At 43.9% G+C, this 16,582-nt stretch overlaps 1 protein-coding gene across 1 annotated transcript in view; it reads right to left on the bottom strand.

Moving 5' to 3' along the window:
- Positions 1–236: 236 nt before the first annotated feature.
- Ccbe1 (collagen and calcium binding EGF domains 1) overlaps positions 237–16,582 on the bottom strand; it is a 217,228-nt gene continuing 200,882 nt past the window's right edge. The window contains exons 7-11 of the mRNA XM_075968442.1: positions 14,867–14,987; positions 7,670–7,809; positions 7,540–7,575; positions 6,926–6,961; positions 237–4,274 (exon numbers count right to left, since the gene is read on the bottom strand). Coding sequence (XP_075824557.1) covers positions 4,041–4,274; positions 6,926–6,961; positions 7,540–7,575; positions 7,670–7,809; positions 14,867–14,987 — 567 coding nt within the window. The 3' untranslated portion in view covers positions 237–4,040. The remainder of the gene's footprint in view (positions 4,275–6,925; positions 6,962–7,539; positions 7,576–7,669; positions 7,810–14,866; positions 14,988–16,582) is intronic.

Genomic DNA, 16,582 nt, shown 5'->3' with positions numbered 1-16,582 from the left:
CGTGCAGCCATGACTTCCCCACCATCGTGAAGTGTGCCTCAAACCATAAACAGAAAACAAAACCAAACAACAATAACAACAACAAAAACCGAAACCCAAACAAAACAAAACAAAAAACCTTAAGTTTCTTGTTTCATATAGATATTTTGACATACAACAAGAAAGTAATGGATGCACTATATTCACTTGGCCAGGGGATGGCTCCTTATACCAGGACAAAACACAGGAGGCCCACGTAAGAAAAATAACTTTGTTATTAAGCATATACAGTCATACAAAAGCACTTCATAGTATTACATCCATGAGTATTGGAATATCAATTTGACTGATATATATATATCTGATATAAATAATGGACAAAGATACTGAAGTATATGACCAGTCACTGGGAAGTAAAAACGGACCCACGAACCCCTCAGGGACCAACCTCTGGGAATCTGACAAAATGTGCTGAGCTTCGTGAGGGGTATGTAGCCCAATCGCCCTTTTCATGGTTTCTCTCTGACCATAACATTTGCAGAAGTATATAAAGCATGCCATTTCATCTTTAACATTTGCAGCCCTTGTCTTCTTAGCCCAATAGAAAATTATCTGTGAAATGCTGTGAACATATGTGATTGCTGTGCTGGGAAACAATGCATCCGTTTCCATGAATACATGATAAATAACTTTAGGCAGCTCTATTCTACTAATTGTTTGGCTCAGATTCCAGCAAATAATTTTCCCCTTCAGAAAAGCTGTCTGACAGATCACTTTGCGGCTTGTGGGAGGTGGTGGCCAAGGCTGACTCTGTGAGGCAGCTGGGATAAGGGAAAAGGAGGGAAATGATGCTCAAAATAAGATAGGGAGTTGCTTCCTGAGACCCCCAAAATAAAATATGATGGCTGATCTTGAAGAAGATCTGTCCCAAGGCCAAGGCTGTTCAGAACCTTGGAAAGAGGACATTACCTATCTGGACCTAGCTGGGTGCTCTACACCTGGTCTTTGGGTGAGGTTATACTCCTTTCCCTCAAAGGTCAATAAACACTTATTATTTACCTCTTAGATGATGGATTCTACACAGACATATGACTTTAGTTAATTCTGTAGCAAGTATTGGAGAGTAACATAGAAAACAAGAAAAGCCAATATCCCCTTTGTTACCCACTCCTTAAAAAAAAGACTTTTACATTATCTCTGTGTGTATCTATGTGTATATATATGCATGTGAGTGCAGATGCCACAGAGGCCAGGAGAGGGCAGTAGTAGGTCACCTGGAACTGGAGTTATAGGCATTTGTGAGCTGCCTGATGCAGCAGCTGGAAATTGACCCCTGGCCCTCTGGAAGAGCAGCAAGCATCGTTAACTGCTAAGTCATTTCTCCAGTACCCTACTCATTATTATATTATCATTATTATTATTTTGAGATAGGCTCTTGTATAGCCCAGACTGACCTCAAACTTGTTATGTAGCTGAGGCTGATTTTGAACTCCTGACCTGCCCATTACCACTTATCAGGTGCCAGGGTTATAGGTGTATACCACAGCATCTGGCTCCTAATAACTTTTTTTTTTTTTTGGCACAGGAAAGCTAGTTTTCCCTTGGGAACTGGGAAGGGAGAATAATTTTTCTGAACTAAAATGCATGTCTTCCTTATATTTTTTCAGTGAGTTTTTATTCTCTATAATACAGAGGCAATTTATTGCTAAGTCTTACTTGTGGGGATATTAGAAAAATTGAACAATTCTACCAAAGGGTTGATGGAGGTATTAAAAAACAAAACATTTTTTTTTGTCATGAGATATGAAGTGATTCAGTAAATCTGTTTTGTACTGTCCTTCCTCCCAAAGGCCTTCCCATGGGATTTTGAGCAAATGTTTGCTTAGATAGTAAAGCTTTGATTTTTTTTCTATCCAAAAGCTACATAAGCAATAATGCTTTTTTTTTCCACTAAAATACCCCAATGATCTTGACAAGTAGAGGACATACTTTGGTCTCATAGTTAGTAGTCCAAGTTTTGAAAATCCGAGGTGTAATGATTACCTAAACTGACATGGTCCAGCAGATTGAGGTTACCAAATACAGGCTCTTGTATGTTTTACTGGAGAGAATTATCTAGGGAGAGACTCATGAATCCCAGCTATTATGACTTGCACTTCATTCTTTTAGTACATTATCCTGGCCTCTGGCCCAGTGTGGAGTGTGCTTGTATTTTACCAGCATTCAGCAATAAAGATTATGTTTCTACACACATCTCACTGTCTAGAAAAAACAGAGGTTATAAAATTCCTCATAAAAAGGATGGACATAATCATTGCTCATAGAGCCTTGCATAGTTTTGAGACTCCATCCATCCATGCCCTTTAAACTCTGGGTTCTGTAAGCAGGCAAGCATTAAATAGAGTCCAGCTGGGACTGGACTGTGGTTGCGTCTATCTTCCCAGGAACCCACGGTTGACAAGGCCATCTGGGGTGGGGCTCAGGTTCTGGAGAGACCGAGGGGGGAGGAGGAAGAGACAGCAAGCAAGCCGTGCAAGTGTGTGTTTGCCTTAAACATGACCTGATGGTGGACAGCCACTGGGGATTTGGCATGAGTGGGTGGGAACCCTGCCTTTCTGATAGAAGGGGGTCAGCAGGCGAGCAGGGATGGAGGGAGGGAAGAAAGCAAGAGAAGTAAAGGGACTGAAGGAAGGAGGAAAGGGAGAGGAAGAGAGAGAAGAGAGGGAAAGAAGAGAGTCATGAGAGGGATGGGAGGGGAAGCGAAAGCCCATTGGGCCACCTGGGCTCTGTAGACAGATCCCCTTCTCATTGCTCAGGAAGAACGGATAGTGCAGGGTCATGCAAACCCCAATAGCAGTTTTCTCCTGACCAATTGTCACATAGGGGTTGGGAGAAGATGGGGGCTCAAAGGCTATGGGGAAAAGCTAAAGGGAGACTTCTTAGAAATAAAGGGGGCACTGAAGGATAGCAAACAGAGGTGACCATGTGAACAAGATCCCTTGGGAAGCTCAAGAGAGCCCAAAGACATGAAGGAACCTGGCCTCTTGCTCCTTTCTGGGAACACATTTCCCTGGGGATCTAGAAGTGCTCTAGAAAGGACTCAGGAAGACACGGGGAATGTGCTTCTCCCTGAGCCATCTCCACCTGGTCCAGGAGAGAGTCAAGGAGATATAGATCAGGAATATTAACTAAACCAGGAGAAAATGGTGGGAAATTATGCCAGGTTAGAAAGAATTTCTTGCCCTCCTCTATCTAAGAGACCTCTCAGCTGTGCGTTATTCCCAGGGCACCACTTAGCTGACTCTGGATGAGGACTCCAAATATCTTAAGAGCAGATTAACCTGCCTCTGGTGATCTAGCTTTAGTGAAGCCCTTCTCCATGCCTCCCCGTCACCCTTTGCCAAGATTCCAGGCCAGCAACTTCCCTCCAGCCTTGATTTAGCCAGAATCAGGACCTGATGGGACCTCTGGCCACCAGTACATTTTGTACTTCTTTTCTATTCTTTTGTTTCTGTAACCAATATATTTGGTTACAGAAATACACATATATTTAAAAAAAACAAGACCAAAAAATAGGATTCAGAATTTGAAATTTGTGATGTTGCTAAGGAAAAGTCATTTTTTTTAAACCAACATCAATCTACTTTGTGCTCCTTCTTCATCCTCCCCTCAACTGAAGAGCCACACTCCCGACAGCAGAGGGGGAATAGTCAAGTATCTTGAACATAACTTGCTTTTTAGAATGGACCTTATTACACCTCTAAGAGCCCACTTTGCCATTTTCTCCCTTTTGGAACTCTGTCCAAATTTAAGTTTCTGTGGGAACAATGAATTTAGAAATTCAGAAGCTCCAGAAAAACTAGGCTGTTAAGGAAAGCCACCCAGCAGCTCTTCAACGTGTCCTGTTGCTGGTGGGATGTGCAGGACACTTGGGAAGCAGAATAAAAAGAGAGGGCAGGAAGACAGCCCAAGGGCTTTAGGCCTCCAGTGGTAACTTTCTTCAGATGCTATGACTGGACAAAGCCATGCTTTTCTCCTGGTGACATGAAGACTGGGATGTGCTATGGATAAAAGTTTCTGGGGGCCTCTGAGTCTCTTGCTTCAGTTCTTCTGGGGTAATCATCCCCAGAGCCAAAGTCCAGGGTCTCCGGGTAGCTGGAAAATTCCTGAGGTAGGGGGGCGTCCTCTGCTGAAGAGTGAGTCCGGTGTCCGAACACCTTCTCCTGCAGCTCGGTGATGTCGTTTCGGATGTCAGCCAGCACAAGCAACAGGAAGTCAAAAGAACCCGGGGGTCCCTGTGCACACGGGAGGAATCAAAGCTGTGAAGTTATAGCTACTTGTCAAAGCGGCACCCTGCCAAGTTTTGCTGCCTGTAAGTCTGTGGCCTGTGGGTGACTACCTGCTAACCACCTCTGTAGCCTACATAGGGTAGACCTAAGGACTACATGAGCAGCCTGGGGGCCTCAGGATTGTCTTCCAGTCCCTCTTCTTACACATAAGCCCTGGTGACGCACACAGTCACCTCTCCTTTCTCAGGGGAGTTTCCAAAGAAATCTGAAAGAGTGGTGCTCAAGAGGTTAAGATTCTGCTGGATTTGAACCAACCTCCTCCAAGTGGTCATGTGGCCGTGGCAAATGACCTGATTTCTTTAAGCTTGTCCCTCCTGTAAAATGCAGACTCAGCACCACAGGTTTCCAGCGGGCTCGGAGGTGGACATGGGAAGAATGCAGAGGGCTGAGACAGAAGGAAGAGTTCAAAATGTTTTCTGCTTTTCTTTAAAAAATCAAGTTAATATGTTTATAAGAGGAGGGTATAATGAAGCTGAGAGTATGTTGTTCCTTATTTGTCTAGAAAGATCCAACTCAAACCTTCCTTATTCTATTAGATATTCTTCATCATGTATATTATCTGGTAAGCTTTAATTTTTATGCAGTGCCGTAGTAGAACATGGTGCAAAGAAAAACCAAAAGCATTTAAGCATGCATGTTCTGAGTACGTCAGAAGTTGAAAGGTAAAATCATTATTGACATTTAAGATGGATGCCACTCAGCAACTTCTACCTTAGAAGCTGCAAGATCACCTTGACACATTTAGATGCAACATTCTGCTGTCCTCTGACCCTCACCACACACCTATAGGGGGTGTGACAATTTAGATCCCTCTGTGTTGATGAGGAGCGAATGTCCAGAGATGTCAGGTAAAAGCCTGAGTTCACAAAGCTAATAGGAGCAAGAGCTGAGGTGGCAACCAAGACCTCTTGGTCCTTCTTCAGAGCACACACCCGCTCCTCCAGAAGGAACAGTCTTGTTTGCATTTTTATGTTTCGGCCCATTTGTCAATCTCATGGATATTGTTGGACTCTAACCCTGTGAAATCTTAAGTCAATGTTTTCTTTTATACATTGCCTTGATCATATGCCTGACATTCCTCAGACATTGTCCACTTTGGGTTTTTGTTTTTTGATTTTTTTTTTTTGAAACAGGATGTATTACTAGCCTGGAAATGCTGATTCTGTTAGGTTGGCTGGCCAGTAAGTCCCAGGGATCCCTCCATCTCTGCCACCTCAGAGCCAGATTACAAGTGCACTCTACTAACATTGGCTTTCTCACATGTATTCAAGGGACTGAACCCAGGCTTCTTTGCCTGCATGTCATGTCCTATGCAGACTAAGCTGTCTCCTCAGCCCTTCTTTCAAACGTCTTCTGATGGCACTTGGAAATGGGTTCCTGGCATGGTGACCTTCAGAAGCGATATTTCACATACAGATTATCAAGATCAAAGATAAAGTAACTTCAGAAAACAAATTTTTATTTATTTTTATTTTTTTTAATATTTATTTATTTATTATGTATACAATATTCTATCTGTCAGCAGGCCAGAAGAGGGCACCAGATCTCATTACAGATGGTTGTGAGCCACCATGTGGTTGCTGGGAATTGAACTCAGGACCTTTGGAAGAGCAGGCAATTGCTCTTAACCACTGAGCCATCTCTCCAGCCCCCCATTTTTTTGATTTTTGAGACAGGGTTTCTCCGTAGCTTTTTGGTTACTGTCCTGGAACTAGCTCTTCTAGACAAGGCTGGCCTCGAACTCACAGAGATCCGCCTGCCTCTGCCTCCTGAGTTCTGGGATTAAAGGCGTGCGCCACCATCACCCGGCCAGAAAACAAATTTAAAAAATTCAAACCTGCTTAAAGTATCTACAACTTTCCTCCTGACCACAGACCCGATTGCCTGAGTGACAGCCAAGGAGGGTGAGCTTCTGCTATTAAGAGCTGCTCTCATATGCTGTGAAAAAATCCTTTTGTACACTGTGAAGATATGCTGCTCTCATATGCTGTGAAATAATCCTTTTGTACACTGTGAAGATATGCTGCTCTCATTGATTTAATAAAGAGCCAACTGGCCAATAGCTAGGCAGAAAGGGGTGAGGCAGGAGACTGAGACTGGGCAAATGCTGGGAGGAAGAAGAAGGATGCTGTCGCCAGCCAGACGCAGAGTGATCAGGACATGTAGAGAATGAAGTAACAAGCCATGAGGCACATGACAGCACATACATTAATAGAAATGGGCTAATTCAAGTTGTAAGAGCTATTTAGTAACAAGTCTAAACTAACGAAGAGTATTTACAAATAATAATGAGTCTCTGTGTGGTTAGTTGGGAACTGGCTGGTGGGACAGAAACTTTGGCCTACACATATATTTTTAAAAAGTGTTTCAACATTATTTACTTGTGTGGGGATATGTATATTTGGCCTATGGAGGTCAGAGGACATTTGTGGCAGTCAGTTCTCTTCTAACGTTTGGGTCCTGGAAATTGAACTCAGGTCATCAGGCTTGATGACCAGTGCTTTTACCCACTGGGCCATCTCACCAGTCTGCCATTCTGAGTGCCACGCCCACAATAGCATCCCCACTGGAGAAGCAGGACAGACAGGGCAACTTACCGGAGTCCCTGGAGGCCCAGGTGCTCCTCTCTCCCCCTAGAACCGAAAGGTGAGGGTTAGCATTCTTGAGCACTGCTGTCTCTGTCTAGACACCCACCACCCACAACCGTCCTCCTGCAGGAAATAAGGGGACCTCTTATTAGAACTGGCAAGCTTAGGCGGAGTAGCTCAACTCCTGAGTTCTCACAAGGCTGTGTATTTCCTAAGCAGCTCTGATAAGGAATCCTGCCTCTCTAGGCAGTGTGTGAAACACCAGCCTTGCTGAAGGAAGACACACACGCTGCTGTCGGCTCTCAAGAGGGAAGCCAGCACTTGTGTAGAATGGAGCTGTGTGTGTGGTTAGCTACTTGAACGAGGGAGGCCATTCTATAACACACTGATTACCAAGGCACGCGAGTATGGTTGTAACTACACAGAGAGGCTTACGTCACCACACCCAGCCTGGAATTCATTTCCCCCCAGTGTTGCATGTGCTCCAACAGTTTAGGATTTTCCAGCGCTAGAGACTGGGGCTTGCCATTCTCAACTTGTATATCTGTGTTTCAGCTGTCAAAGATAAATGGGGTTTGCTGAGCTTCATTGGATGCTCAAGGGGGTAGAAACAACTGACCTACCTTGGAGCCGTGTCTCCCTGGAGCTCCCGGTGGGCCCTAGAAGACACAGCATCTGATTTAACTAAAAAGGAAATTACAGGACAAGAACGTGTTTCCCCCCAGTATTACATGGATCACGGAGGATACTGACCACAGGGCCCCTCCGGCCTTGCTTAATGTGAGACAGGTCGGGGGATGGTCCCATAGGTCCCATTGAGCCCCGTGGGCCAGGCTGTCCAGGAGGGCCTGGCATACCAGGGAATCCAGGGCTTCCCTTGGGTCCTGGTGAGCCTGTAATCAAGAGCATCTTATTAGTGCTTACCCCATAATAAAGACAAATACAGAGTCTAGGCGTCACTGGAGACTTTTTGTCTTGTAACTCTGCTCTTTGCCTTGTGGCATTTATACTAAGGTGTTCATGGAAATTTAAACTCGACACAATTTAAAGTGACTCCACCTTTCTGTCTTTTCTTGGACCTATTTGCTCAAGTCAGACACTTGAGAATCTTTCTGGTTGCACAGCCTCTGTAATCATCCAGGGATCTGCTGGCTTTACCTCTTTAAGCCTGGCCCGCTCCATATCTCTCTATCCCTGGATCACTGTATGTGATGTTATCTGCAGAGTGCTTAAGAGTACAAGGTTTTGGGTTTGGGGAGATGGCTCAGGGGATAAAGTGCTTTCTGCATAAGAATGAAGATCCAAGTTCAGATCTATGGTACCCATGTAAAAGTGTGGTGTGGTGAGTAGCTATAAACACAGTCCCAGAGGATGAGTGGGTCAACAGAGGGAAAATCCTAGGGACTTGCTGGTCAGCAATCTCTCTGGGATGTAAGATGAAGACAGTGATATAAAAAGACACCAAAAGGTTGCCTCTAGCCTCCATGCGTGTGCACTCACACACACCTACACGCTAGCACACCTACACGCTAGCAGAATTTTTTTTAACCATCAAAGAGACCTACATTTGAATCCTTGACAATTTGCTTGAGATCTTTGAGCCTTAGTCTCTTATCTCCAAATTGGAATAAAAGTCTCCAGTATACAATGGCTGCATTAGATAAAAATCTTAGACACACACACACACACACACACTATGGCATAGTACCTCACCCACAGTAAGTGCTAAAAGTCTGCCAGGTCTCTACCTTTCTTATGTTCGCCTCAACTCTTGCCTCACAGCTGGTGCCCCTGCCTCCTACCTGTATTGTTCACTCCTCACCCACTCATCCTTTGAAGCTCAGTGGAGCGTTTCTTACCTATAGAAATCTCCTACCTTTAATCATTACCAGAGGAGCCTCAACCCCCACAAGATGGGGAGCATAAGCTCTCTCCTGTAGACATTATGTATACTTGCTGCTTGTGAGGAAATGATAGAAGATCCTGTCTTGCCCATGGTTTTCTAAAGATGAGTGTAAAGAAGAGGTCTTACTTATTCAAGGCCCAGAAGCAGAGGACAAAGTGACATTGACTTCCACAATAATTGTCTAAAAGGAACCTATTAGTGGGGAACAGACAAGAGCGTAGAGAATTGTGTAGGAACCGCAGAGAACCAAGTGTACAGAGGAAACCCACTGACGCTCAGCACAGAGGAACAACATCCTACCATTGGGTGGATTTGAACATTGGAAGACCACAGAGCACTGAAGGTAAAGATCGTGACAATAAAGCCCCAACCTGACTCAACTACTCTAGGATGGCTCGACTTCCTGTTACAGATCTGACAAGAGAAGAGGAGGCCTGCTTCAGAGAGTGATCGCCAAGTTCCTCAGGTTCTGGTGTTTATCTACAAATGTGCAGCGTTCAATAAAAAGAACTGACAGACATAAATAAGAGCAAACAAACAAGCAGCCACCGAGTGACACAACAGTGAGCAGAATCAGACTCTGAGGTGACTCGCATGTAAACCAGACTCTAGGTTACATCATATGGCTAGCTCTTAAACTCTCCCAATGCTCTGCAAGGAGCTGACTTTGAAAGGACAAAACAGCACCATGGCCTCCTTTGCTCAAAGTTCAATCTCATACTCGCTCGTTCTCATCTTTCTCCAAGGCTCTCTTCACCTGGTGACCCTGTCCTTTCCCAACAGACCCTGAGATGGTGTGTAGCCCAGCCTCCTGTTCTTCCGCTTTGTGTGTACCCCACTGAAACACAGCAGACCATGTACCCCAAGTCATCTCAATTCCCTTCCCTGTGAAGACTTCATCATGGATCACTATGCCCATGGGCGTGTCTTCCAAAGCAACGGATGCCTCTGAATATTCCTACTATTTAAAAATTTGGAGACTTTCTGCAAAAAATCTGGGTCTCTGACTGTGGTTTGAAAACAGAACTAAAATTAGACCCTAGTTCTGCTGCTGGCACAGTGATCTGGAGCACCAGCAGCGTCCTTTTAGGTGAAGCCAGTTTTTATGCCATTTGTATCTCACTACCACAAAACTCTGAGTTAGATTAAAGGCCATTTTCTACAGCTCTTTGAAGAAGTTGAAGATTATCTATCTATACTGAGTATAATCTCTATTTATCTAAAGAACCTGATTAGTCTAATTATAAATGACAAACTTAGATGACTATTAATCTATATAATTCTCAATATCTATCTAACTTAAAGACTAAGAAAATAAACTACTGTGAAACAAATGAGGACAATGACCTCCAAATATAAACAATGTACAAATATACATTGCAGTGGGTAAATATATATCAATACACGAACATTATATAAGTATCTTAATCAGAGGTAGAAATGTACACTGCAATATGGTAAATATATACAATATATATATCAATACAATATATGTCAATACATAAAAAATGTTTGTTATGCCAGTTGGGCTCCTCACACAGTCCTACCCTCACCAAGGCTGCCTGTTGGATCTCTGTGGACAGTAAGTTTGCTGTCTAAGGTTCTCTTTGGAGCCTTGTGCCAACAGAGAGAGCATTGGGCATATTTAAGAGCTAGCCATATGACCATTTTTTTGTACCTGGTTGAAGATAGTTGCTACCCAACCTTTTTAAGTCATTTTATCATGGAGGTTGATGTGGAAATCTGTGATGTTTCCTTACCTTTCTAGACAGAGTCAGAAACAGCTACGTTGGCTTGGGTTGAGCTTGCAATAAAGGAAGGGGTACCCTGGCACTGCCATTTGAGACATTCTTGCAGGATACAGACTGTCACATGACAAGGTCGCCAGGAAATGCCTTTCTACACAAGGGACATGAATGTTCAACTGGAGGGGCTGAACCTTCATGCGGACTAGAGCATGCTCACTTCTGACCCTGAACATTGTCCAGGGACGATATGGGGAAAGGGTGCAGGCAATTAGAGTGTATAAAATGCTTACTACAAAGGTTTACATCTTAAAATTGTGTAAGTGTGTGACTCACAGGTGTTGGGCGCCCTCACAAAGCTGTGTCGCAGATCTGCAGAATGCTTTTGTTATGTAAGGATGCATCTCTGTATACACAGAGCTATTCTCGAGTGCTGGCATTTCAGGTGTCCTCTAGCATGCCTGGCTGTGTCTGTCTATTCTAGAAATTTGGTTAATTTACTTAGCTTAATGTCTCCAAGACTAGTCCATGTATCATGTTAAAAGGTAGAATACAAGTTCATTTGTATGATATATATATATATATATATATATATATATATATATATATATACCAATTTCATGACTTTAGCCACTCACAAAAGAGCAAATGGATAGCCTCTATTGGCCACTGAAGAGCGGTGTCATGGACATGGCTACTTGGAAGCTTCTTCAAGACCCTGCTTTCTATTCTCTTAAGGGGGTGTGTACATGAATAAATACATGATGTGGGATCACTGATCATATGAAGGTTCTAGTTTAAACATTTTAAAGTGATCTCACTACTTTTCCACAGTGACTACATTATTTTACATTTTGCAATTTTCCTATATTTTTTCTAGATTAGTTAGCTTTATTGTTGCTGTGACCAAATGCCAACTGAAAAACCCAGGAAGCAGATTTAATTTGGCTCACGGTTTCAGAGTTATCAGTCCACCATGGTGAAGATGACATGGTGGAACTCACAACATAGGAAGCAGAGAAGCAGGCAGAGGAGTGCCAGGGACAAGACACATCCTAGGAAATGGCCCCAGAGACTTGCTCAGATCACATCTCCCCACACTATGGCACCAGCAGGGCACCAACCCCAGCACACGAGGACTTTGGGGAGATACACTTTATCACCAAACCTCGGACCAATGCTTAACTTTCCCTTGCCCTTTTCTTCTGATAGCAGTGGCTATCTTACTGTGGTTTGGGTTTGTATTCTTCTAATGATTCATAATACTGAGTGATTCTCAAGGCTTTGTTGGATGCTTGTATATATATAGAGAGAGAGGAGGTGACTATTCAATTTCCTTGTCCATGTTTGAATCAATTTGACTTTTATTGCCACTAAATTATTATGTTTAAAACATATTCTAAATGCTAATCCTTCACTAACGTAAATGGCTTGTGGACATTTTCTCCCTTTCTATAGCCAGCCCTTTGGCTTCTTCCAGTGTTTCATATACACGTGTAAGTTTTTAAGTTTGGGATAATCTCACTTCTGTCTGTTTCTACTTTGGGGAATGTGTCTACGAAATCACTGCTGAATCCATAGTATGTCACTTTTTATGACTTCAGTGTTCTACATTTAGGTCTTCAAATCCATTCTGAACTTTTTCTGTTTGGTGGAGGCCAGGGTTGTTATCCTGCATATGGGGGAACACCAGACTTGACTGCACTTTAGATAATTGGCCCCATGAGAGCACAGGCTGTGTCTTCATCATCTCCCCTCTCCCAGAGAGGTACGCGTCAGTAGATGGCTTAGAAAGATTTCCTGTTAAATGGGGAGACTGGTTGATTGCTTTGCTATACTTTCTCCTTTGAGTTATCTTTGTCCTCATCACTAGCCCCTACTAACAGGACACAGTTAATGCACAGAAAAATTCCAGGTTCTGGAACCAAAGATGTTAAGCTTTTCATATGTGGAGAAGTCATTTCTAGTTCACAGAATAATTAAGGCAAATTTGAATGCTCCATTCAAACATGTCTCATGTTCCAACTCTCAATACCCATTCCTGGTTATGTATTGTAATGGTTTATTTAGGAAGGGGGGGTCAGATTGCTCCTATAATTATTCTATTTCAAGAGCAGAAAGACAAGCTAGGGGTGAGATGTCACCTGCAGTTACCTAATCAGTAAACGTTAGTAGTCAGTGTATGCTAAGTGCCTTTAAAATGTAGGACCTTGGTATGCGGATGGAAAGCCCTTGTCATAACGGTGGAGACCAGAGAGCTGGAATCACCTCTAATCTCCAAAGCCAAAGTTCAGTCTTCTGTGCTGTGGCTTCAGTATGCAGTTTATGATGGGCTCTGGGTGGAAATTCTGTTTAAAGGTGAGAAAATCTCATGAGCTCTCTAAACACCCTGATACATCTCAGTGGAAAGCAATCCGAATAGAAAAAAACTGAGATTTTCTTCATGTATTGCAAAAGCCCATTCATCTTCAATGCTGCGGTTCCCTCAAGGACCTTGGACAGCTCACACCGTGTTTGAAACCAGATGGCAGAACCAGAAGGCAAACTTGTCATCCTTTTATTAACAAAACCAACAACTAATGGCTCCCCTCTTCCTGAACATGTCCTTGTTCTAGTGATGTATAGACTAGCCCAGAGATGTAAAGCAAGAGCACCCACTTACAGAGGGGCTGGGGCCGCTGTGATAGGAATCACAGTGATAGGAGGCAGCCACTGCCTACTTAGAAGAAGAGGATGCCGGTGTGAGAAAACTGCCATGGAGGATACTCAGGTCATGAGGTGAACATCAGGATAAACCAAAGTCCTGGGTCAGCTCTTTTGTGTGAACTGAGCCTCAGGTCAGCAAGGGGAACTGGGGATTAAGCCACAAGCAGACAGAAAGCACAGAATCATTTGGAAAGAAATCTGAGCCTTCCTACTGATCTTTGGATCTAAAGCTTGGCCAGCTCCTTCCCTTTCTGATAGTTTACCAATCTTCCTTCACCAGTTCAATTCCCTGATGCCAACCTCTGATTTCAACCTACACGTTATTTCCCTGCAGCCTTGACAATAAAAAGCTTCTGCGGCCTGACTTGGAGGGAGGTGTATACCTTTCTTGATTTTGTTTGTTTCTTTGAGACAGGATATCATTCTTCAGGCCATACTGACCACAGCACTCTCTTGCCTCAGCCTCCTCTATAATCTGCTAAGATTATAGATGCAAGTCTGGCTCACTTTCCTCTACAGTCATTGTATGTGCTACATCTTCCCAGCTAGAACATCAGAGGCCAGAACCAGCACACTGCTGGGTTGATAACGAGGGATAAGACAGCCATGGTTTAGAGTCACCTATTAACACTGATATCACTTCTATTGGTGTTAAAGATTCTACTGATCTCTGTACAGAGAGATTCACGATAAAGTGTAAAATGCCTCAGAACTTGAAGAAATAAGTTGTCACTATAAATCTTCTGATTAAGCAAGGCTGAATCTCTGAGACCGTATGTTGATAGAAAGAAGACGGCCATGCAGAACAGAAGCTATGAGAGATGTCTGAGATGCAGCCCTTGAATGGGAAGTCTTGGGGAAGGAAGGCAGTTGGTGGATACCTAGAGCTGGTACAGGGGGAACATTGGTGGTCCATGGCTCCAGGGAACTTTGTGGATGGTGGAAACTTCCTGTATTGTAAGGTTGGTGCGGAGTATAAGTTACAGGGGAGTCTACACTTGGCAAAGCTAAACTCAACCTACCTCATTATATGATACATGCCTCAACAAATCCCACTTACAATATAATAGGAGTAAGAATATAGTTTCTTTAAGCAAGAAAAGGGGGTAGCCAAAGACCCGAAGAGAGTGGCGATGGGGCCATATTGTGAACCTCTGGCTGTGATTCAGTAGAACTGTATGATTTTATAAGTCTATTACTCTATGTTAAGGTTTTCCTAGGGAGAACTTACATAATAGTCTTGATGGTGCTTCTCATTAATTTAAAATAACTTGTTTTGACATAGGATCTCACCATGTAGGCCAGGCTAGATTCAAGCTCAGGATCCTCCTTCCACTGACTCCTGAGTACTAGGATTCCAGGTGTGGTACCATGATCACCTCTTAAAATGACCATTAGAAGTCCTCCTATCTGATCTCAGAAAATTAACCCTTCCTTCCCCAGCTACAGGACCCAACTTCCTCCTGGCCTCTCATCACACAGGCATGTTGCCCTGCACGTCACCTTTCACCTGTGAGAACGGGAGGAAGCTGGAGAGCACTGTGCAGCCTCACTGAGTGTGAGCTCCCAGCCTATGTTCTAGTGCATACTCACCCGGTGGGCCCTGCCCCCCAGGCAGGCCGGGAGGTCCTGGAAGGTAGGCGTTTGAGGCCAGCACCTTATCACCATTGGCATACTTGCCCAGTTCCGCAGCGTTGTTGGGAAGCAGAGCAATCTATAAAGACAAGGTAGACCTGCGTCAGAATGCCGGCATTGCTCTGAGAGGAAGTCTGTGTTAGAGTCGTCCGAAGAGCCCGCAAGGCCGGCTCACTATTGCTCTCCACTGTAGCTAGATAGAGTGTAGATGGGCCAGAGAGATCCTTTCCAGCCGAGGAGTTGTCCAGGGCAAACTCCTGGCAAGTATTTCCTCAGTGAGTCAGTGGTTGAAGCCAGGGACATTCAGGTTGCTGAGATCCATAGAACAGTTACCACAGCTAATAAAACATACTGGCATTGTGCTTCCTGTCCATTCAAGTAACTGCTTTATAACTCAAACATATATTCATTATATATTATATGCCAGGATCTGTGCTTTGTTTTATGGACCCAGTGGTGACCAAGACATGGCCCTTTCCTTAGAGAATGTCCAGTCCTGGGAACCAGGAACAGGACTGTGGGTGACTGTTCATACATACATTCAGGGCCAACCTTCAGAACAGATGAACAGCAGAAACCTTGGTGGTTAACATAAAACCTGACCACACGTTCTTCAACACTCCTCCTTCCAAAGGCGAGGCTTGTTCTCATTGTTGGATTGGTTATCGGTTTCTAATAACGAGTGTGGCCGTGGTGGCAGTGTGTAGCTTCTGATACTGTGGGAGCGGAGGCTACTGCCCTGCTTCCTCCTGTTCTAGAGGAAGCCAGAGAACCACATGGACAAGTGGCATTGGCAGTCCTTGAAGTCAGGTAACCTGGGACTCTGTGAGAGCTTTGGTGGGAACTGAACAGCTGCAAAGGTAATTTTCTCAGGGACAGAGAAGAAGGTGGAGACAGGCTTGTGCGAACTGAGGATCAGCCATGAGGCTCAGGGTTATAAGAGGATATTGCCGTATTCTGGAGTTCAATAAAATGCTCCCAATGTCTCGTAGACAGCTACAACTTAGAGATGAGTATGTGGAATAGGGAATAATGAGGGAATAAGAAAAGTCAATACACTTTCTGGGTCCATGGGTCAGCTCTGGCCCCGAAGCCTCATTCGATTTTACCATCAGGCACCAGTTGAGACACTGAGGTGTGAATCCTGGCATGGGGCTCTGGCTTTGGGAAGAACACTGAAATCTCTAGGGCCTGGATATCATCTCTAAACAAGATGGTAGCATTCACCTATGGGGGCTGCTGCCTTCTGCTTTCATGTCACATATGCTGGCACACACACGCATGCATACATGAATATCTATCTATCTATCTATCTATCTATCTATCTATCTATAAATATCTATGTATAAAGACATATATTTATATACATATATATGTACAATCTAAATTGCAAATGTAAGAAAACATTTGTTTTGGTTAGATTTTTTTGACAACTTGACCGACTCTGGTCATCTTGAAAGAAGGATCAGCTAAGAAAATGCCCCCAGAAGAGTGTCGTGTAGGCAAGCCTGTGGGCATTTTCTTCATTAATGATTGATGTAGGAGGGCCCAGCCCACTGGGCAGGTGGTCTTGGGTTGGGTAAGAAAGCAGTTTGATTAAGCCATTGTGAACAAGCAAGCTGGTAAGCAGTGTCCCTCCATGGCTCATTTCAGTTCCTGCCCTGACTTCCCTTA

The sequence above is a fragment of the Microtus pennsylvanicus genome, chromosome 4 (genome assembly GCF_037038515.1).
Source record: "Microtus pennsylvanicus isolate mMicPen1 chromosome 4, mMicPen1.hap1, whole genome shotgun sequence".
NCBI lineage: Eukaryota > Metazoa > Chordata > Mammalia > Rodentia > Cricetidae > Microtus > Microtus pennsylvanicus.
Note: the sequence above shows the minus strand (reverse complement) of the source record. Positions and strands in the feature narration are given on the sequence as shown.